Source organism: Globicephala melas, chromosome 7 (assembly GCF_963455315.2).
Source record: "Globicephala melas chromosome 7, mGloMel1.2, whole genome shotgun sequence".
NCBI lineage: Eukaryota > Metazoa > Chordata > Mammalia > Artiodactyla > Delphinidae > Globicephala > Globicephala melas.
Genome location: NC_083320.1, coordinates 35,468,607 through 35,492,810, shown reverse-complemented (window position 1 = coordinate 35,492,810; position 24,204 = coordinate 35,468,607). Strand labels below are relative to the sequence as shown.

General features: G+C 40.2%; 1 protein-coding gene across 5 annotated transcripts in view; it reads right to left on the bottom strand.

Annotated features, from left to right (window-relative positions):
- Window positions 1-10,178: 10,178 nt before the first annotated feature.
- Window positions 10,179-24,204, bottom strand: part of FTCDNL1 (formiminotransferase cyclodeaminase N-terminal like) — a 94,846-nt gene continuing 80,820 nt past the window's right edge. For 4 of the 5 annotated variants that reach the window (XM_060301466.1, XM_030855404.2, XM_060301467.1 and 1 more), the window contains 2 exons: window positions 23,165-23,350; window positions 10,179-12,640 (listed from right to left, as the gene is read on the bottom strand). In XM_060301466.1, the coding sequence (XP_060157449.1) occupies window positions 12,204-12,640; window positions 23,165-23,350 (623 nt within the window). In that variant the 3' untranslated portion in view covers window positions 10,179-12,203. The remainder of the gene's footprint in view (window positions 12,641-23,164; window positions 23,351-24,204) is intronic. The other variant, XM_060301468.1, reaches the window with a different exon arrangement.

The following is a 24,204-nucleotide window of genomic DNA, read 5'->3' as shown; positions in this document are numbered from 1 at the left end:
AGTTATTGAATAAATTCTTTTCTGAGAAGAATAAGCTGCCACCTGCCAGGTAATGGCCTGAAAGCACCAATAGACTGGCACCTCTTCCAAACCCACTGCGGGATTTCCTTCAAGGAGGGGATCTCTGTGCTCACTTTCAGGTTGAAAATGACAATGCAGAGTTTGGGGAACGCTTGCCCCTCTGATTTGTCTATAGCATACGCGGGCCTCTCACTGTTGTGGCCTCTTGCGTTGCGGAGCACAGGCTCTGGACGCGCAGGCCCAGCGGCCATGGCTCACGGGCCCAGCCGCTCCGCAGTGTGTGGGATCTTCCCGGACGGGGACACGAACCCCTGTCCCCTGCATCGGCAGGTGGACTCTCAACCACTGCGCCACCAGGGAAGCCCTCTGTCTCTCTCAATTTCAAGCTTTTAGGAAAAAGCACCATGTCTATATTATTTTCTACCACCAATAACTTTTAGGTGCTTAGTAAATGCTGAGAGGTGATTTTTGCTTTGTGGAAAACATGCAGCCCTCTGAATTGTAGCTTATTAAAGACAATCTTTACATTCTAGAAATGGTACACTACATGTTGGGTGATATTGTCTATGTCTTCCAGAGATTTATGCTATAAAAAAGACACAATAGAACACATGAAGTGACTGTGATTTTTAACATTTTAAACAGGATTAAAAATATTTTTTTACCTTTTTGTTACTGTCATTTAAAATTTGGTTTAAGTTCATCATGGTGACAATAAAAACAATGAATATACCAAATAATTCAGAAAAAGCATAATTTTACCTGAATTATTTAGAATGGCTGCTCCAAATTGCTACTTTCTTAGGTATCATATTAAATAATGACTAAAAAAATATCAATAGTAAACAAAATATTCTCATTCAGTGGACTTATCCCTAACTGAAGTATCTTTCCCCAGCAAATAATATCATCATCGGAGTAAAAATATGTGAACTGTATTTATAAAAGTCACAAATTGTATGCTACCTAAAACTGACTTCATTGGATCACAATTAAGAGACTACTGACCGATTCACTTTGTTATAAAGCAGAAACTAACACACCATTGTAAAGCAATTATACCCCAATAAAGATGTTAAAAAAAAAAAAAGAGAGAGACTACTGACCTTCTGGATGTTGAGTGCACTTGGTTTTAACTTTAAACAAATCAACTCTAGGTCAGTCACTTCTTCAAGTCGATGTCCAGATTTTAATGGGTAATTGAAGATTTCAGATCACATACTCATAAGCTGATTAATTGTGATTGACACAGTCCCTGCTGCTAAAGTCTGGATCGATGGCAAATTTACTCATATTACAAAATTTGTTCATGTAGCGATTTTCTTTTTTTAAGTGCTATTCTTTAAAAAAAACAAAAGAAAACCAAACCGTTTACCCCAAAATGCCCCTTCTGGCTCAGAAAACAAGCAGTAAATATTTAATAGCCTTTTAAATGTCTAATCTTTTAAGAAGTAAACTGTATTAAATTGTAGGACTCAATGCTTTAAGCCACCTGGATCAACTCTACACTGGTGAGATCTAAATGTGAGCAGTAACACTCTCTCCTTTGCAGCTTCTCATGAAACTGACACTAAATATTCCAGAAAAAAAGTAAAATATAAACAAATCCTACATTTTACTTTATTAAATATTAGAATCACAACTACAATAATAGCAATAGAGCATTATTGATAGGTAGTATGTTTGCTCATAAGCTATAGTAATCATTTCTAATGAGAAATATGATATTGAATAGTTATAAAAGATATACTTTCAATTTCATTTTCAATCTATGTTCATTAGCAACAGTGGAGGCTAAATCTTATTTAAGTAGAAATGAATTTCAATATGCAGGATGAATGAATCAATTTATACTGCAGTTGAAATTCCACAAGATAAACATATATTTAGTCTAAGTAAGTAAAAAGCTACATCTTCCACTGTCTGGGTAAGAATACCTGAAATTTCATGCTTTTGAGGGCTTTACTTCTTTTTTTATTTACAAAAAAGTCACAAACTCAAAATGCTATTTTAAAATCAAAGAAATCTGTTCTGTATCTCATTTTACTATTTAATAGAACAGCTGAAAAATGACTTAAAGATGTGGCCATATGGTGTGAAAATCCAGAATCAAGGAAAGAATGAGATACTGCAAACATGTAAAAAGCAATAAGAGAAGGCAGCTCTGAGCTCAGTTGAGAATGAAGCGCTGATGACGGAGACTGTCTTTTATTGATGACATTTGAGGACACTGACTCCCTGGTGTTTTCCAAAACATGAATTCTGCACTTCAAGTGTTTGAGAGATTTAGCTAAGTCTCCTTCCCTCAGCCTGCGGTTGTTTGCACAGAAAGACTCCATCGAATAAATTACTGAACCTTCCAGCACAGCTCAATTAACTGAATGAAGCAGGGAGAGAAAAGCTCCAATCTGGTAATCACAGAACAGAACCTGGCATCATTTTTGCTTAAAGAGTGTACAAGTGGATCACAGGGCATTTAAGAGACGGTCTGAATCTAAGAATAATGACAATACGAAGAGATGGGAGGCACTCAGACTAACACTTTGCCCTCTGCTGATCTTTCCGTGGGAAGTTAGAGTCAGGTGTTTGCATTCTGGAGTCACTTTATTGCCTGTCTTCATGAAGAATTCTGGTGTCTCCACCCTGTTTCCCCAGCCTCACACATAAGCTGAGCCAAACTTTGTTCCCCGGAAGTTCCAAACGGTTCCTTCCCTTAAATGCAACGTCTCAATGTAACTCAACTTCATGCAACAAAACCTCGAGTCTGATGATGAACAATTAAGCCATCTATGCCTAAAGAGTTGACTAGTTCTGACCCACCTCCAGTGTTCTGAATTCAGTTATTTGTCCATTAATTCATTCAACAAAGTTTTTCTCACGCCAGGCACGGTATTACCAACGTGAATAAAACAGTCTCAAAGAGCTCACAGTCTAGGGAGGAAAACACCCTTGCAAACAAAATTTATAACAGATGAGTTAAATATGCCAGCCAAGGTACACACTGTTTCCAGAGAGGACTTCTGAATTGGGGAAATGCTACAGGTTCTGCTGAGTTATGGTTTACCCAAATCCACAGAGCAATTTTAGATTTAATTTCTTAGGAACATGTGGATGCTTTGAAGTCATCTGAGACATTTCCCTTGCCGCCTTGAGAGTAAAGTGTGGTCCTTCCTACCCAGCCCTTTCCCTTAATTCCAGCATGTGGGCAGGTGGCAGAGGAAGTTCCAAAGGGGACTACTCTGGGGTTGACTTGCAGACAAAGAACTTAGACTCTGCTCCTTGGCTCTCCCAAACCACTTGGTAACAAGACAACAATAAAGGAGGAATAATGCTAACAATCGCAAGGTTTGCTTACACATTAAAAACTGACTACTGCCCTCAACCATACATGACCCCACAGTCAAATAAGTCAGTAGCTGTGGAAGTTGCGAAAACCACAGCTTAAAGGCTGAAAGACCCACATTGTACCAGTGGTGTTTCCTTAAAAACAGACAATATCCTCGTCAGTAGAAAGTGCTGAAAACACAAAGAATGACTGAAAGATAGGAGGGGTGGGCACGTGAGAAAGCAAAGAGATGTTTGCGAGAGCTGAGAGGAAATCCTGACACACCAACCTGACCCCCTCCCCACAAAATAACTAGGTCTCCTTTCAGCCCAAGGCTCCCTACTGCCTGGGGAATCTGGCCTCATTCCAACAGCAGTGCCCTCATGTGCTGAACTGAAAATAAAACAAAGGATGCCATTCATCATATTTTTCAACAACTGGTTTCTTTTCTTAGTTTGGAAGAAAAACTTGGCAATCATAAAGCTCAGTTTTTTATTTTTATATATTTTTTTCTTAGTGACAAAATAAACTGAAAAAGAAAAAAAAATGCCCAATGGTAAGAAAAGAAAAATATACAAGACCCTTCAGAGCTCAGTTGGCCACACACTGCCATTCGGCTGACACCAAAGCGTGGAATGCAACACTCTTAAGTTCTCCCAACCCAAAGGGCCAGCTGCCTTCTGCTTCTGTAAGATGTGGCTACTTAGGGAAATTCACATAGGCTCCCAGTGTTAACTATGCTGCATATTTACTTTAATCAAAGTGACATTTCCCAGATGGTGTCATCAGAAAACCTCATCTGAAATGAGGAGTATAAGAGAACTCAGTTGTATATCCTGGGGAAAATTGGATACAGGTGTTCCCCCATTTTAAGATGCCTCAGTTTACGAAAATATAAAACGATGAAACAGATACATTTATGACATGTGACCAGCACCCCTGCCCCTTAGAAATGGGTACCTGGTACCTAGAATGGGCATCAGGCAGTCACATGAAGGTGAGAATGAATAAATGATAACACCTCTCCATTACCAACTGCACCATCTCAACACTCTCCAGTGTTAACTCTGAGCCTAATGTTTTGTGGTTCCCAGGACCCCCTCAAACACCTCCACCCGGGGTGGGGAGAGGAGGAAAGGCGAGAAAGAAAGCGTTTGAAGCAAGAAGCCACTCAAAGGTACCTCTGAAAATTAGTAGACCTAAAGAATCTAATTCACTGACTATACATGCTGAGACCCTAAGCTGTAAACGAAACAGATGGCTTCCTCCATGGAGGGTGAAGCATAATGATGACATTTACTTTAGTAATTAAATTGTTGTGATGTGGGCTTTGAAAGAAAGGACAGGCATTATGAAGTCTATAACCTAACCTAGTGGTCTTAGAAGATGTTTCTGAGGAAATGACTCATTGCTCCAGAAATTAGACAGCAAAGGGTAAAAAGCACAAACTTTAGAAAGGACAGACTAAATGGAAACCTGATCTTGCAACTTAGCAGCTGTATGACCTTAAGGAAGTTACTTAACCTCTCTGAGCCTCAGTTTTTTGTTTTTCCTCCACAACTTACGCATTTCTGGTGCTGGGTACCAGAAGACATATTCATTTGTGACAACATTTTGGTCCTGCTTTGTGTGTCACAACACTGGGTAAGCCATCGCAGTGGGAGAGAGGAGTATTCCTGGAAGCCATTCCCCCACTGGGAGAGTTGGCAGTAACTTAACTACGCGTGGAAGTGACTATGAACCACATAAATATATCACACTAAATCCTAATTATCCCCAACTCAACCTCCCTTTATCTGGGTCCAAAAATGCCCATGGCCACTCCCAGAACCAGCTACATAATTTGTGGGGCTCAGTGCAAATGGAAAATTATTCAGAATTTCAGTGACAGCAGAGCACTGAACAAGCACAGGACCCCGTGCTACTGCACAGGCTGTAAGTCCACGAGGCCAACCCTGGCCACTCCAATACCACCTGTCATGAGGAGAAGTTTAATAAAGTATAATTGGGAATATACATCAGTTTCAACAAGTTGTGGCTAAAATATCTTATGTTTGCAAGTTTTACAAAATCGTACAACACTACGAGCTTCTTACCAGGGCCTGTCCCGGGCTTCACACAAGTGAGGGCACTCGCAGCTTAAGCTTCCTCAGCATTGTGGTAAATCTGCCCCGCTAAAATACAGTAGGTGCTCAATAAACACTAGTGAATGAAGCCTTATCCTCAGAGGCTTTACAGTCTAGCCAGCAAGCCAAACAAGAGATCAATTAAAGCCCTGCCACAACTCAACAAATCAAGTCCAAAAAATATAACTGCATGAAATGTGGGGATGTGAATTCAGAGTAGAACAAATAACCCAAGTGACTCTAGGCGGTCTGCCAGCCAGGAGTTTCTGGGGTATTGACTGCACAATCCAGATGTGCCCTGGTGCTAGCTGCAGTTTTGGCACCATCTGGTGGCAACATCCTTCCCTTACTTAAACAGTGACGGGGACCTTTCTGGGTCCTACAGACATCGTGGCTCTTTCAGGACTGTGAGAGTGATTCCAGGAATCTCCCAATTAATTGTAGCAAGTTTTGTGACTCAATCTTCAGAAATTCATCTGGGAGAAATCTGGGGATGTGGGGATTCATCCTCCACTTCCTCACTTGGTGAGGCATGGCTGTGCTTAGCAGCACTGAATCAGTCCTGCAGAGGAGACACTGACAGTCCAGGGGAGGAAGCTATGAAACTGGACGCTGATGGATCTTCCAGGTACAGGAAGGAATAAATGGGCAAGAACTCAGTATATGATAATTGTGTAAAAGACAGATCTCGAAGAGATTTTAAATGAGAAAAGAGTACAGAAGTACGGTCTGGAAGAAGTTTCAGGATTCTGAGGTGGGCCATCCTATGGAACTGCCATGGAAGGGGATGTTCAACCAACTGGATGTACAATTTCTCACTAGATCACAAGAAACTAGAGGCAAATGCTGACCAGGCCTAGGAGGAGAGGCCTGAAGTCCTGAGGATGTGGGTTCAAGGGCACTGTTTAGGGTTAGAGCAGTATAAATCTACAGAAGATGGGATATGGTGGGAGGAAACTCCTGACTGACCCAGTGGGCTAAAAAGAACTTGGGGAATTTCATTTCTTTACAGTCATCTACTCCAAAGGGTTGTTGTGAAAATCACATAACAGTACTTGACACTTAGTTGGAATTCAATGAAAGGTAGCCACGATTAATGATGCTAAAAGGGTTCACTGAAGACATCCTTCTGTATCTCGCTCTTTCATCTTGCTTTTATCCTTGTGAAATAGTGGAGTGGATATCATAAAGGAAGGTGAACTACTAAACACAATTGTAGGGTAGACAGAATAATACTTATCAATTACCAAAAATTCTTTATACTTACTAGAAACAATATAATTTTATAACACTTGGTCATTGCTAGACTACATCAACCATAATGATTACTTTTCCCAAAGCAGTTGGTCTTCATGAAGACAGAGGTACCTAAGAAGTTAGGAAACAGTAACTGGTTGCAGATGGGGTTTCCTAAGAAAAAGTTAATAGGATGGTACATAAAAGGCTTGGGAAAGATGTTTAGCTAGGAGCCTACCACCAGCTAAAAAGCATCATCTACCTGGCAGGTGAAGATGGCATGAAAGGAAAGACATACAACTATTAAAAGATTGAAAAGACTGGGCTTCCCTGATGGTGCAGTGGTTGAGAGTCTGCCTGCCGATGCAGGGGACACAGGTTCGTGCCCTGGTTCGGGAAGATCCCACATGCCGCGGAGCGACTGGGCCCGTGAGCCATGGCCACTGAGCCTGCGCGTCCAGAGCCTGTGCTCCGCAACGGGAGAGGCCACAACAGTGAGAAGCCCGCGTACCGCAAAAAAAAAAAAAAAAAAGATTGAAAAGACTTTAATTTTCTTTTCTTTGTTTTTAAATTAATTATTTGTTTATCTTTGGCTGCGCTGGGTCTCTGTCGCTGCGTGCAGGCTTTTTCTAGCTGCAGCAAGTGGGGGCTACTCTTCATTGCTGTGTGCAGGCTTCTCATTGTGGTGGCTTCTCTGTTGCAGAGCACCAGCTCTAGGCACGTGGGCTTCAGTAGTTGTGGCACTCAGGCTCAGTAGTTGTGGCTCATGGGCTCTAGAGTGCAGGCTCAGAAGTTGTGGTGCACAGGCTTAGTTGCTCCGTGGCATGTTGGATCTCCCCAGACCAGGGCTCGAACCCATGTCCCCTTCATTGGCAGGTGGATTCTTAACCACTGACCATGAGGGAAATCCCAACTTTAATTTTTAAAATTATATTAGTCTATATTTTTAATGGTGGACTAAGCTACTACATGAAAGACATTCACTGGAAAACTCTATCCAATGATTTACCATGATATTTCCAATCCTCACCCCAATTCAACACTCAGACTCCCTATTAGATGAAAGAATAGCAAGACTGTCAAAGGGAACACAGAACGTGATGATAAGAAAACAATGAAATTCAGAGAATACAATGCGAATGAGAAGAAAAGGCAAGTAATCATCAACAAGCTGTTTTCATTAGGTTCTATAGATCCACACTGAATATTTTCTGCCTTTTTCTCCTTTCCTTCCATTTGGTCTGTTGATAGGTTTATTTCTGACAGGATCTAGTCAGAATTTATTTCTGACAGGATCTAAGTATTTCAAAAGAAATAACGTTGAAAATTTGGTCAACAGTTGTTGGAGAACCAAAAGAGCTAGGAGAGAACGTGGTGCCCAGAGATAAAAATAACTGCAGGAAGCACTATGCCCCAAGGCTGGAGGATCAAAGGGAGGGGGCAGGGTTCTCAGAGTCTAGAAGCCTAGAGAGGCCTCACAGAGCTGGGGTGCAGCCACTGCCGGTGCTTCTGAGCGCACATTGAGGCAGGTTCTCAAAGTGACAGGAGAAAAAAGCTGGAGCCTGGAACCAAGAGCCACTGTCAGGTCAAGAGCCACTGCTGCGGTGGGGCTGCCCGAAACGGGAAGGAACTTGAAACAGCAAGCCCCTCTCCTCCTTCAGCCCTGCAGCCTCCCTGTCCAGCTCCCCAGAGAGGCAGAGCCTAACGGCAGAGTCCTGGTGGCATAAAGCAGCATAGGTGAGGGTTGGTGTGGGGCTGAGAGACAAAAGCTGGACCATGCACACATTACACATTTAGAAAGAGCAATTCATCCCATGTTTAGGTCTCTGTCGCTCATCTTAACTCACAACAAACTAATTAGCCGCAAAATACTGCAAATTGGGCAAAAGAAGTGACAGAGTAATCCAACGTCAGGCTGAGTTCAACCAGAGCCATGCTTCACCAGCACCTTTCCTTGTACCTTAGAGGAGCACTCTAAGGGATTGCTGTTAGCGGCCTAACTGTTCTTACCTATGAAAAATGGGCTCCTTCGAAGCCATGTGCGGGCCTGCTTAAAACAATAAGCTTTTCGAACCCCCAAGTGCGACATACTCCGGGAGCGTGGTCTGGATGCTTATCAAACAAGTTCCTGGGCCATTCTCTGAAGTTTCTGGGCAAGTACAAACAAAAGAGTCAAATAAAATGCCTTTTAAAAGCAAGGCAGTGGAGCACGTACCCTGTCAGTGAGATCCTCATATCCCCACAGAGTAAACAGTAACATGAGAATATTTATACTAAACAAAACTGTATATCAAGCCTGCTTTGGCTCAGCCAGAGGGAATGATAAATTCCTTGCAGATCTCTCATAGAGTGGTCCTTTGTGGTCCATGGACGCCACTTCCAAGACGGTACAAACCAATTACAGAGCAAGGCTTTTCATTATGTTGAGGAATGAAAATATCACCCCCCATTTTGTTTTATTTTACAGTTATATTTTACTTAGCCCTCCCCCTTATGTTAAAGATGTTTTAACTTGTGGAGTCAAGCCCAAGTTCAGGTTGGAAGCAAATGACAGCCCCTCCCCACCACCAACAAAAGCCCTTATCACCTCACAGCCTAGCTTTTTGCTTTCCTTGTCCCCCTTCTAAGAAACTAAAACTTGAATTTAAAGTGGGGTAGAGTAAAAAACACTAAAGAGTTAATAAAATGTAAACTCTATTTGTCCACATCGATTTTGTCCCATTTACAATTGGCACAAGTCATGGGCAAAGTCATCTGGCAGGAGATGGAGGTTAAACAAGCTATGAAGCCACATTCCATACAATGTCCACTTTGAGGTCCAATGGAAAAAATACTGCAGAAACATTTGCACAAAGTGTTGGTCTGTTTCTAAGAGAGTAATATGAGAAAAGGTTAATATGAATCAGGGTATTTGTTAGTTTGGTCAGATTTTTCTCAACCCAATTTGATAATCCTTCTTATTGTTATAGATCCATCCTGGCTACTTCTGCCAGCTCATACATAGAAAGAGCTGATGATGCCACATCCGTCCAAAGGATAAACCTTCAGCAACTTACAGCTGTTTCAGATTTTCTAAAGAACCATGGTGGAGCAAGGGAGAAGGGGAAGAGAGAAAGACAATAGAAAAAAACAGCGAAATTAGAATATGAACAAGTGGTAAGAAGTGAGGTTGCGCTGGTTTTGAAAATTGTTTATAACAAAAATAGTATATTATTGTCTTAAATAGACAGCTGGGCTTCCCTGGTGGCGCAGTGGTTGAGAGTCCACCTGCCGATGCAGGGGACATGGGTTCGTGCCCCGGTCCGGGAGGATCCCATATGCCGCGGAGCGGCTGGGCCCGTGAGCCATGGCCGCTGAGCCTGCGCGTCCGGAGCCTGTGTCCCGCAACGGGAGAGGCCACAACAGTGAGAGGCCCGCGTACCGCAAAACAAAGCAAAACAAAACAAAAGACAGCTGGATCAAATGCCAAATTTAATCAACTCCATTTTAAACCATTAACTAAGCCTCACATGTAGTGCCCAAGTCCATCATAATAGATTAAAAAGGGAAAAACAGATCTTATATGTTTGTACACTTTAATGGATATTAGAAATTTGACAAAATTTTATTTAGAAAGTGTGGGCTTAGTGAAATTGTCTTATTCACATGTTTGTTTTTTTAAATTTTTATGAAATTAATATATAATTTTTAATAATTGTGGTAAAATATACATAAAATTTACCATTTTAACCATTTTAAAGTGTGTAGTTCAGTGGCATTAAGTATTCATATTATTGTACAACCATCATCACTATCCATCTCCAGAATTATTTTTTCATCTTAAAAACTGCAACTCCGTACACCCATTAATAGATGTTTGGTTATAAATAGGCCTTGCTCAAAACTGGCAGTCTAGAATGCAGTGACACGAATCTGGAGAGGTTAATCCAGGCAAGTGGCAAATGAATCAACTCCTACTACAACCCCTAATGACTCAGTGACAACCTGTGCCTTTACCCTCTCTCATGTGTTTAATATTGATGACCAAAACTGAAGCAAAGCTCTAGAAGAGGTCTGGAAAAAGTGTTAATATATTTCATTTTTACATTACAGCTTACAAAGTACTTCCATTTATCCCCTAGAACACAATCTGAGTGGGAACTCTTTTCCCTGTTTTATAGGCAATGAAACTATGCCTACAGGGAAGGTAAGGGCAAGGACCAGAACCCAAGCCAGAATCCACTGTCCATCGCTTATCCTACTAGGCCACATGGCCTCTGCCAAAGCAAGAGAAAAAAGAGGCATGACAACTTCTCAGCTCTCCCAGACTCACTGGGTCTAACTGGAGAGCATTTGCCCTCTTCATCACAGCAACTAAACTTCCTTACGCCTGAAAACCACACCTGGTTCATCATTTCTCCATCTTTGCTGTATTTATATTAAACAGCAAAAAGAAAACACCCCCAAAAAAGCACAATTCTGAAACACAATTAATGCAATCACAGTCAAGAGTCAAATGTAAGTCAAAAAAATATACTAGGATAGATTACTGGATCCTGTAAAAAGACTGAGTTCAACCTCTTTTTTATTTTTAATTACTTAAAATAAACTCACATTATGTGCTCTTATTAGACAAGACCATAATCTTTCTTGCTAAACAAAACCTATGGAAAAATACATTTCTTTGTGCTTTATGAACAGAAAGCATCTTGTACCAAAGAATTATAAGCACTAAGGATTTACACAAAATTGCCAGAATCAGCAAGTGGTGGCTTCTTTCAGTTCACAGAGAGGCAACCTATTTTGATTTCTTTCAAATAACATTTTTCCACCAAAACCCTTCTCTTTGCTCAAGAGCAATAAATTCCCTAAACCTTCAGACTTCCCATTTAAATTCCAAAAAGGATAAATACAATCCCTTGAAGTCATGCCCAACACCATCATTCCACTTCTCCACATAAACATAAAAAAATTAGACAAATCTGGCTCCAGAATGAACAGTGGGTCATCCCAAACAAGGCAGGAAAGAACAATCATGCTTCGAAAGAGTAATTTTATTTTATAATTCTCCCCATTTTTTAGTTACTTAGTACCTGATTTTTAAAAGTGCACATTAAAAAAATGATTACTTAAAAAATGAGAGTTGAATACAGGACTCTGGAATAAAGAGGTCAGGAAAACCAAATAAATTGAGTCCGTTTTTAGTTTTGTTCATGATAATTAAAGACGATTTGGCAACGATGGCCATTTTACCCAGCTGATTCAGGAGGGCTTCTAGTACATGCAAGTGCATGAACTTGATACACGAAGTTTTAATGACGACTAGAAATATCATAAGGCGATTATGGACAATCTATCAACACCTGTTGTTGTCACTGGACAGAGAATGCTTCCAGTTTTCCAACTCACAGCTGGAACCAAGCTCTTGGATCTTCTACTCGTCTTCACTGGCCAAAAGAAAACTTTGTAATGGCTGATATTTTTTCCTTACAATTTCAATGAAGCCTTAGATTGGATCACATGAAAATGCCTCTGCGTATCTTCCAGAACTCCCCAATACCTTCCTTAATAGCATATTCAGCACAGTTCTTGCACTCTTGGGGTGTAAATCCAATTAATGCTCTTCCTTTAATGCCAATTCCCTGATCACTTGCCAATTTTTTAACTTGAGCTTCTATGTAATGAGGAGATACATAATAAAAATGGTCCCCAAGGACACTGTAAGCCATGTATTGAGAGCCTTCTGAGGTTTCTGTAACTTCTTGATCTTCAAAACTCTCTACATTGCAAGCTATCTCAATTTTCCCTTCGTGAGGAAAAGCCATCGTTTGGACGCCCTTCAATCCATTCACATTTGAGCCCCGAATGGCACTAGCGATCTCTTTTCCCAGAGCCAAGTCTTGAGAATCTATGGTAACATTGCAGTTCATCACATATGGGCTAGCGCCGATGCCTAAATCATTAGAAAAGCATGTTAATCAAGCAAAGTGAAAGCCTCATTTTGAAGATTCTATTCTTTACCCAATTTTAATCCAAGGAGTTTCCTTTACTTGGTTTTACTTTTAAAATAATACACAAATATTCCTCATTATCAACTCCAGAATTGTCTAAAGGTCATACATATTTTTAATAGAGTTATTTGAGCTATAAGCAGATACTTTTATCTACTCTAAATGTATCTGGATGTTTTTTCTAGAATGGTTAAGAAAAGCCCTGACTTTCTAAAGTATCAACAGATATTTCAAAAGGCACATTTGAAAATTAAATATCAACAGCAGCAAAATGTCTTGGCCTTCCATTCATTTCAAAGGCCATCTCCACAGGGGCTGGAATTCAGTGCCAGGACTACGGGTCTGGGAGACAGGAATAAATCACACTCTGTACCCATCCCTTCCACCCCAAACACAGACCCATCATCACTGAGCTAGGTTAAGATCGGATTCAAATGAACCTCAGCAACAGTCTTGGCTAGGAAAGGAGGTCACTAAAAAGTGACAAACAGTCTTGGAATTGGGAAGGACAAAGGGACTCTTGTGTCTCATGACCATCTGGGTTTGGCAGGGCAGGGTTTGGGGCACTATGTATACCTTCTTGGTATAACCAGTTGGAGGCATCTCTTTCTTCCATCCCCAGCTTCCCAAGGGACTGGGACTGCCATTGCTACTCCAGAGCCTGGTTACTCTAGAGCCCAGGGGCAACTGTCCTGCTTTTCCCTGCCTTGGGGAAGATGCAGCTCATGTTACATAAATAGCCCTGCTCTAATTATAGTTTACATTATAAGATGGACAACTTGGTTAAATTAGCATTGGTATAAAAAGCTTAGGTTTGCAGTTTCTTCGTTTTGGGGGAACTTTACATTTCTAAACGCAAAGTGACTAGGGATTGATGAGGGATAAAAGGCTGACCTCACCTTCAGCATAAGACAGTTCTTTAGTTACTATTCCAACATTATTTTACTGTCAATGCTTTTTCTTGCTACTTTCAAACTTATTGCTCATGGTGTCAGTATCCAGTGAGAGATCCTGCTGAATTCACTTTCCCCTAGACAGTCGTGGTTTGGGGGCTTTGCTGCCTAGCCTGGGTACTCTCATACTAATAGACGCTTTACAGAAAATCAGCACACGGAAACCACATTTCATCTTTTTCCCACACATGTACATAATGAAACATTTCAACTCCCGAGGCTGGGCCTCTTCCTACTGGGAATTCTGCAGGAATGAATCAGATTACAGTATTTCTCCATAATGCTTATTTCATAAAAATTAAATTTCCTAACAGTCAATACACATCTCTCTCAACCTCATACACCAATCACTTACTCTAAATATCTTTGAGAATTATATCAGTTTTAACATTTCACAGAGTACAATTGGAAATTTTTCTTGTCAATGCTAATGTCATTCATTAATGGAAAGCATCCAAGCATGGTTTCTCTCTCCTCTACCCCTCAACAGGTAATGTTACAAACAGTCCCATTTTTCTCATATCTGATATACATACCCTATTCTGACTCAAGAAGTGGCCTCATCTTTATCATTATTCAAACAAATAGCTAGATCACACTCAGATTTTGCTGAAAAGTATGTATACATATATTGGGTTATACTAAGTATTGATACTATTCAAAATACTTATTGGGCCTATTGTGCTTTGCTATACCAGAACTTTGATATGCCCAGTCAACATTCAGATATTCATACGTAAGTTATCAGCTTGGGGGAGCTAGTCACTTCCAAGGCAAGTTCGTTCATATGGACCCAGGGCTCTTCCTCCCCACAGTATGGTGGCATGGACCATTCCATCCCTAAAGACATGGGATTTTTTCTGAATCCCCCATCCAGCAGATTCCAAGGCACCTGTTACCACCATGTGCCCAATAACTGTACCTTCTGTCACAGAATTTCTAAAATTGATCATTCTTGCTAATAAATGAACTCATTACCTAAGATAAGTTATTAGATGTAGAATAAGCTTAGACGTTAAGTCCAGAGCACAAGAGTGCCATAAAGAATTCACTTGTCCCAACACTGATTTACTTAATTAAAATAAATCTCTACTTAAAAAATTCCTTCAAAAGCTAATTATTTCTTAGAAAAATAAAATTGAACATTAGAAGTAACTTTTATATTCTCTTCTAAATAAAATAAGAGTAATCACAAACAACACAGAATAATCATTTCTTTTGTGTATGCTCTTGTTATGTGTGTTTTAAATTCTTTTTTAAAATTTATTTATTTATTTTTGGCTGCATTGGGTCTTTGTTGCTGTGCATGGGCTGTCTCTAGTTGTGTTGAGCAGGGGCTATTCTTCGTTGCGGTGCGCGGGCTTCAGTAGTTGTGGCACGCGGGCTCAATAGTTGTGGCTCGCGGGCTGTAGAGCACAGGCTCAGTAGTTGTGGCACACGGTCTTAGTTGCTCCATGTCATGTGGGATCTTCCCGGACCAGGGATCGAACCCGTGTCCCCTGCATTGGCAGGCAGATTCTTAACCACTGTGCCTCCAGGGAAGTCCCTTAAATACTTCTATTAAACTTTAATTATACAGTAATTAATTTTGTTTTATCATTATATCTTATTCAAGCAGTGAATAAACAGAGACAGTCAATGAAGCTGAGAAGTTTCTGGCCTAATCAGGTAGTAGTACCCTTCCTGAGGGGTTGTGAGGTCATGACCCATTTCTTAGAAGGAAAGAAAGGAAGAAAGGGAGAAAGAAAGGGAAAAAGAAAAGAAGAAGAGGGCTTCCCTGGTGGCGCAGTGGTTGAGAGTCCACCTGCCGATGCAGGGGACATGGGTTCGTGCCCCAGTCCTGGAAGATCCCACATGCCACGGAGCACCTAGGCCCGTGAGCCATAGCTGCTGAGCCTGCGCATCCCGAGCCTGTGCTCCGCAACGGGAGAGGCCACAACAGTGAGAGGCCTGCGTACCGCAAAAAAAAAAGAAAAGAAGAAGAGAAACTGCTTTCTGCCCAAATGCACGCATTTCTAATTCCTCCATTTAATCCTTCCCACGTCCAACACCAATATGGTGATCCAATTCTAATGAATCAAATTCTGCATTTAAATCCAGCAGTCCCAGTGACCTTATATGAAATGCTGAATTTGATTTTTTTTATGCTAGTTTAAACTTAGTAAAGATTCTTTAAATAAGGGAGGTAATTAATCCCAGAAAATCGTAATTCTAGTTAAATGTCATATAATTAAAGAAATTCCATTTTTTGCTCTAAAATTAGAAACCTGATGTGAAAGTTTGTTTCTCAGTTTGCGGTCTCGCCCCGCTCCTGCCTCCCGCAGATTGGCACTCGGCTGCTCTGGCGGCAGCATGAATCTCCTCACTGCAAAGCTGAAATTCCAATTTTATTCCAACGCAACTGTCACAACGCCCTGAAGCAAGCTAAAAACAAGGAAAAAAATCTTTGGTATGATTTCACTTTCCATGTGTTCTTTAATGAAAAATTTATCATTCTAAATATTGGTGTTTACTCCTAGTTATATACTTTTTTTATCAAAAAGAAAAAGAAACTGAGATTCAGTTGCTATTATTTCACAGGGAAATATAACAGGCCTGATGTTTTCCTGACAATTCTGTTATTTTCTTGTGTGGAAACACTGTATTTATCATATACTGTACGGCTGGTGATTCAGATATTGTAGAGACCTTATGGTGAACTGATATAGATGTAAACTCTTTATGCCAGATTGTTTAAGCATAAAAAAAACAAATGCACTTAATTAACATCTGATGTGTAGCTTTTGCAAACACAAATGCAATATTTGTGTTTGAGCACTGGCAGTAATGACTGTGAACTATGCTATTAATGTCTGGTTTAAAGATGCTTGCGGTAGGACCATGTCTGGAATAACACAAATAAAAAACTGCATTCAGACAAAACAATAGTGAAGAGGCCATTAGAAAAATGAAAAAGCAGTACTCAAAAGAAACACATGTATTTTTTTCCCCCTTTAGATCAAAATTATTCTCAAAAATAGTTCCAGGTGCCATCATCTTCAATCAATTAATGGTGAAAAGATTCTATATATTTTCCTCCACAGAAAGGATTTCATTTTAGGGAGTCAGAAGTTGCTAAGGGATGTATTTAGAAGTTCTATTTATCATATTAAGTTCCTCTTTGGCGGCTTAGTTTTAAAAGATGCATGAGGAGAGAGCCGAGGTGGTGCTTTGGGATATTTGGCATTTTTATATCTGAAGAGAGAACTGCAAATTTGTGGATTACATTACAGTTTGAATAAATAAAGAGATTCTCATGAACTAATGTGCGACTCCCTCATTAAATATGTTTTTACTGAAAACCTGCTGAGTTCCAGGAACCATGCAGGTTACTGGGTGTAAAAACATGAAAGTTAAAATAACATAAAACCTAGCCTAAATGTGGTCCTTGCTTCAGACTAACAAACAGAGCAAGAAAACAGACTTGGAACTCAGGTTCAAAAATATAAACAGCTGTTATTACACCAAAAGCAATTAGTCATCATTACGTATTGGTATTTTAAATTTTTTAGAACATGTACTAAAGAGAAACCACAGCTGAAACAGGACATTTGATGACTAAAGCCATAAAACTCAAACATAATTGCTAAGTCCAATACTCCCATGGCGGGAAGAATGCAGGACTCTTATGCCTGTGGCCAAATCCACAGAAAAGAAAGCTGAGTGACACTGTGTGGCATAGGGCCGGCAGTGGCTCCCCGTGAGTCTGAATTCAAGTTCTGCCTCTTCAGGGACACTGCCTCTGCTCAGCTGTCTTTCAGCAAAATGGCTATGACGTTTTCCCACTCTGCAAGGAATTGTGAGCCTCAATTTCTCAACTCTGAATCTTTCAGAGTAACAGTACTTCAGAGAGGAAATCACAGAGGTAGATACATGTTAGTATCATAATGGAATGAAGCCAGTCCAGTTGAAAGGAACCTCAGGTGACCTGCCTGCTCCCAGGTTTTCTATAGAACAGTGCCTTTCACCAGCTCATGCAGAGACAAAAGCAAAGTCCTTCATGCTTCTATTACAGGTTACACACTTAATTACACATTGAGCCTTTCATCTTCCATCACTCCAACTAGATTTACAAGCAAATGTAGAAAATTATGAAAATAGGTTCCTCAAAACAGGACTCATTCTAAAACTAGAAATTATTTTTCAAAGACTAGGTAAAGTTTTGGGTGTGAAGTAAACGGCATTATTCAATGTCAAGAAAAGTGCCTGATGCTGCAACTTCTCATTTACTGAGACAGAAGTAAGCAGGGACAGCTCTCACTAACCCATTGAAATAACTAAACAGAAGTCCTTGATTCCAAGATGTGCCAATTACCTCCATCTATGATTCCTAAGGCATCACATGAAACTACAGTTCAAAGAATTGTCCCTCTATTTTTAAACAATGATGCATATATGCAGGCCAGTCATATATCAGCCAGCGGTGTTTAAATTATCCTATAAATGTTTAGGGTTTTAAAATATATATGTATAAAGTATTTATTTATAGATCTAAAAGTATCAACTATTACTGCTTTGTCCTTATTTATGTTCCTCATGAGCTGGCCAACTACAAACTTTTAAAAGGAATTTGGTTTAAAAGATTTTGTGTGTTTGGCACTGACTATGGGTGTTAATCATTTCTGAGCTCACTTTTTTCTCTTCTGTTTATAATATTCTCAGGGAACTTCAAAACAGAAACCTGTTCCCTTATAGATTCTGCTTCCTCTTGGGTACTGTGTAGATTACTTTGTCACTGGAAAGTTAACTGTAAGTGTTCAGTTGATAGCACCAATCATTTCTATTTAATTTTTTTAGGAAAAGAAATAAATACAGCAATGTGTTGAAGCTTTTCTGTTTTGATGGGAGGAGTGGAAAACTATGTTGAGAAACATTGATGTAAATAAAAAATGTTAGAAAAATATATAAAGCCATTAAATTTAAAAATAAGGAGGGAAATCGCCATAGTTAGGAACTAAATTCACTGAAAAACTAGATGAATAACATTTCTACCCTAATGACAGAGGTGCTAGAAATTCTCCTTCAGTAGATATTACTTTTAAAAATGAAAACATTTTACTCCTTCTTACGTGTTTCTTAAGAGATAATTCGTGCAAGTAAGGTAACCTAAGATTTCGGTTGATTATGTGTCTTAAACTCGAATTATAATCTTGTTCATGAAATATTAGAAACTGTTTATCCATATCCTTTATTCACTGTTCCTCTCTGAAACATTTTACTTTTCTATTAGAATCTGCTTTGAGCCTATTAAATGAGGTGTCTCTCGATGAGTAACAGTCTACCTAGGCTTGGCAACTTATAATTTTCATGTTTTTTGCACAAACTGAGGATTCTGCCACTTAGGAGATATTAGCAAAAAAGACATACGGAGGGGAAAGTTGTGTTACTTTTCCCTTCTTATCTTAAATCTTTCATCAGCAATCTGAATAAATGCAATGACACCCAGCTTTTATAAAACTGATCATTGATAAACCTCAATAATTAGCCTTTATGAAAGATGATGGAAAGTAATCACAAGATCAAATCAATTTAGAGAAATAATGAAAATAAGTTGAAAGCTTTAAGAATTTAAAAACACTTTTCTTACAAATATATAACATAAATAAAATAAATAGATGCATACATATATTTTACAATATTGAGATCATACTGTTTATACTACTTTATATCCTTTGGCCTTGACACTGGCTTTCTCTCTGCCTGAGACTACTGTCCACATCTCCACGTGGCTAACTGCCTCTCTACCAGTCTTTGCTCCAACACTGCCTTCACTATGAGGTCTACTTTGGTTTATCCCATTTAAAAACTGTAGTTCAGGACCTCCCTGGTGGCGCAGTGGTTGAGAGTCCGCCTGCCGATGCAGGGGACATGGGTTCGTGCCCCGGTCCGGGAAGATCCCACGTGCCGCGTAGCGGCTGGGCCCGTGAGCCATGGCCGCTGAGCCTGCGCGTCCGGAGCCTGTGCTCCGCAACAGGAGAGGCCACAGCGATGAGAGGGCCGCGTACCCCCCCCCCAAAAAAAAGAAACTGAACAGGACAATGGGAATCATGTGTCTGGGATGGGAGTGAACTACAGTTTTGTTTGTTTTTTTGGCTGTAGCACTTATTTTCTAACATACTATATAATTCTTTATTTATTAAGCTTGTTATTTACTGTCGCTCTCTTCACCCCTTCCCCACTGGAATGTAAATTCTTTTTTTTTTTGGCTGCGTTGAGTCTTCGTTGCTGCTCGCAGGTTTTCTCTAGTTGCGGCGAGCGGGGGCTACTCTTCGTTGCGGTGCGCGGGCTTCTCACTACGGTGGCTCCTCTTGTTGCGGAGCACGGGCTCTAGGTGCACGGGCTTCAGTAGTTGTGGTACGTGGGCTCAGTAGTTGTGGCTCACGGGCTCTAGAGCGCAGGCTCAATAGTTGTGGCACACGGGCTTAGCTGCTCCGCGGCATGTGAGATCTTCCTGGACCAGGGCTTGAACCTGTGTCCCCTGCATTGGCAGGCAGATTCTTAACCACTGCACCACCAGGAAAATCCCTGGAATGTAAATTCTTTGAGGGCAAATAAATTCTATTTTCCCCACTGACGATAGTGCCTAGCACATACTAGGTACTTGATAAATATTTGTTGCAGGGACTTCCCTGGTGGTCCAGTGGCTAAGACTCCATGCTCCCAATGCAGGGGGCTCTGGGTTCGATCCCTGGTCAGGGAACTAGCTCCCACATGCTGCAACTAAGAGTTCGCATGCCACAGCTAAGACCCGGCACAGTCAAATAAATACATAAATAAAAATATTTTAAAAAATATATTTGTTGCATTAATTAATAAACTGCAAATTCTCTCTACATTGTATTGTATTTTTCAAGTCTCTAAAAATTCTTCCAAACCTTCACACTTAATTGCTTGCATAATAGTCTTTCACCTAGGTATAGCTTATTTAATAATCACTCTCAAATACTGAACATTTACATTGTTTCCCGTATTTACTATTATAAATAGTTCTTTGATAAACATACTTGTGCATAAGTACATGTACTTTTTATTATTTCCTCAGGAATAAATCTATTTCCTTAAGATAAATCTATCACTAGAACTAGAATTTCTGCAAAGCAGTTACATATATTCTTGGAGCTCTTAATACACATCACCAACTCACTTCCAAAAAGTTTATACCAATTGATGCTACCGTTAGTAGCATGAGTGCCTCTAACTAAATCTTTATCAGTATCAAATTTTACCTTTAAAATACCATCTTTAAACATTTTTGTCCCAATCTTGGCATTTTAAAGTAAACTTAGGATTTTCAGATGTTGATGAAATTCTCCATGTAAATCACAGATCTCCACATGGAGTAAAAATAGAGAAGAAATTAGAAATCCCAATGGCTTGTCCATTCCAATCAAACAATGTAAAATGGGTGAGATTATCCCAATACCAGACAACCATTAGGTGAGATGGGGGAGCAGTGTTCACTTTGGTTTAGACAATTACAAACCAAGTTTGTTCTTAGAAGATTGAATATGATTAGTGATAACATGAACATTTAGTCTTTAACTCAGATATGCTTTTTAGAGTCCTCTAAAGTTCTCCCTAAATACCGACCCATTCAGTCTCATAGCAGTGCAGAAAGAGAATGAAGTTTTTCCAGGGACTGCCTAATCCAATACTAAAGCCAGTTCTGTTCTCTAGTACTAGGATCCCTGCTTCTAATTCCTGTTCACTGACTGTAATCCCAGTCACTGGGCACTGCGCTGACAAGGTTTGTGAAATAATCCTTTCAGTCTTTAGTAAGGCCCAAATTAGAAGCCAGGAAATAGCTGTCTGAAAATTTAGTCACAAACTTACACTTCTACATTTGTGAGACAAATCGTGGGAAAATATGTGAGGTTCAAATTGGCAGGGAGCAATCAGCTTCTTCCTTTTTCCATAAGTAAAGACTAACACACAATTTTTTATAAATCTTTTCTCTAAATGGAAGGAAAAAATGGCCCCTTAGTACTGTGTTCGGCACTTAATAGACATTATTTCAACTTCACAGTCTCATGAGGGAGACATAATTATTATGTCCATTTTATAGATATGGGAACTGAGGCTTAATGAGTTAAGGAACACTCTGAAGTCACACGGCCAATGAACAGCAAGGCCAGGATTTGAGCAGAGCCTCAAAGCCTGCACTGTTTTCATTGTAGTGCTCTGCTTGATTATAGATATCATTGGTTTGAGAGCAGAATTCTGCACCAGGGATTAGTAACCAAAAGCCTATGGGTAACTGCACCATGGGGAAATGTGTTTCTTATGGTTGCCCACTTCTTGCTCCTTGGGGACCTAGTATCTTAGTGACGGCTAAAATATTAACTGACTATGAAAATGTTACCTAGCATGGTTTAATTTGTGATCCCTACAGAAGATACTTGAGGGTGAAAGAATTAAGACTCAAATAAATGGCACTAGGATGGTGAAGTGCAGTGAATGGGGATGGCATTTTGGATGGGGTGCTACTGCCTTTTCCGAAGGTAAGCTCTAAGCAAGGAGTGGGTCTGGAGTAGCAGAGAGAGGTAAGAGTTGGTGAGATCCAGGGGAAGGAAGAATACCATTCCCCATGTTTGTTCTCTCTGGCCTAGAGCCTGCTGTGTAGAAAAGCTTGTCTCCAGGGTGCCTCTAGAACTGACTTCCAGCTGTAAACATCAACTTGGACACACTGGATGTTTAAGTGCTGAAAGACTTTCCTACCAGCTAAAAGTAAGCTCTACCCAAGTCCTGAGCCACCGAGTGTCCCCAGGATACACGCTCATGCCCAGCACAGCAGCGGGCCTCCAGGACCTGTCCTGGTGTCAACCATTCTCACCATCAGTGGCCACGCTGCAGGGCTCGTTATTTATCTTGAACATCACTCTTGGGGGCTCTCATGGAATATATGATGAGGGCTTCCAGCCTCTCTGGTCAGCTCATGAAGGCATGGGTAAGAAAGAGGCATGAGGAGACCTTCAACCAAGTCAAGAAGGAGCCCCAGCTAAAGCCCTCCTGTATTATGTGGGAGGGATCAAATGAAGGCGACCTCAGAATACTCAAGTTTAAAAACAAAAGCAAAGGGGCTTCCCTGGTGGCGCAGTGGTTAAGAATCTGCCTTCCAATGCAGGGGACATGGGTTCAAGCCCTGGTCCGGGAAGATCCCACATGCCGTGCAGCAACTAAGCCCGTGCGCCACAGCTATTGAGCCTGCGCTCTAGAGCCCACAAGCCACAACTACTGAGACCACAAGCCACAACTACTGAAGCCCGCGCGTCTAGAGCCCGTGCTCCACAACAAGAGAAGCCACCGCAATGAGAAGCCACCACAACAAAGAGTAGCCCCTGCTCGTTGCAACTAGAGAAAGCCTGTGTGTAGCAACGAAGACCCAATGCAGCCAAAAATAAATAAATTAAATAAATAAATTAAAAAACAACAACAACAACAACAACAAAAGCAGAACAAAACCATACTGTGAACCTGTTAAACCACATCTTCGGGCAGGTGCAACTCCCAGGTCAGGTTTAAGAGCACTGAAATCCCTCCTTGTGAACCAGCCCAGTTGTTTCCTTCTCTGGACAAGAGTGCGCTTCTCAGGCAGGTCGGCCTCACCAAAGAAAAACACACTGCAGCCAGGAACACGCTGGACCAGATTCTCAGCAAGGTCTATGGACAGTGGGAAATTTTAACAAAATTAAATTAAAATCAGGCCTAATGAAAGAAAATAAAGCACATAATTTTCTTTATTTTATTGTGGTAAAATATATTTAACACAAAATTTACCATTCTAACCATTTCTAAGTGTACAGTTCAGTAGCATTAAGTGCGTTCCCATCACTGTTACAACCATCAACACTAAAGCATATAATTCACACAAATTTTAAAAATCAAAGTTTGAGCATAATTAATTTTCCCTTGAAGTTAGTCTCATAATAAAAAGTTTGTCTATGTACAAGGAGGCTAGAATTTCTAAGCCATTATGAATCTAATTCCATAAGGAAAATTCATCACTAAGATTAATAAAATTGGTACCTTCAATTTTTTAACTATTTTATAACAGCCCCAAATTATGTATACTGTTAGGAGAAAGAAAAAGTTAAGAATACAGGGGCCAGATCTGCATTGTCCAATATGGTAACCCTTAGCTACACAATTCCATTAAATTTTAATTTTAATTTTAATTAATTAAATGAAATGCAATAAAAGTTAGTTTTTTCAGTTGCATGAGCCACATTTCAAGTGCTCAATAACCACATGTGGCCAGTGGTCTTCCTATTGGACAGTGCAGATACAGAACATTTCCATCATCACAGAAAGTTCTACTGGATAGTATTGGGTCAGATATTCTGTAAGGAAGCCTAGTATTTAAATATAATTTTATGGAGGTTACTCTCTGAATGACGTTTTTTCATTCTCTTCTGCCATTTTTATATCTAGATTCTGTCTCTGACCTTATCTTTTCAAGGCAGATTACAGAATTACCTTCCTGTTTTTTCTAGAGAACTGCTTTAGGGGACTGC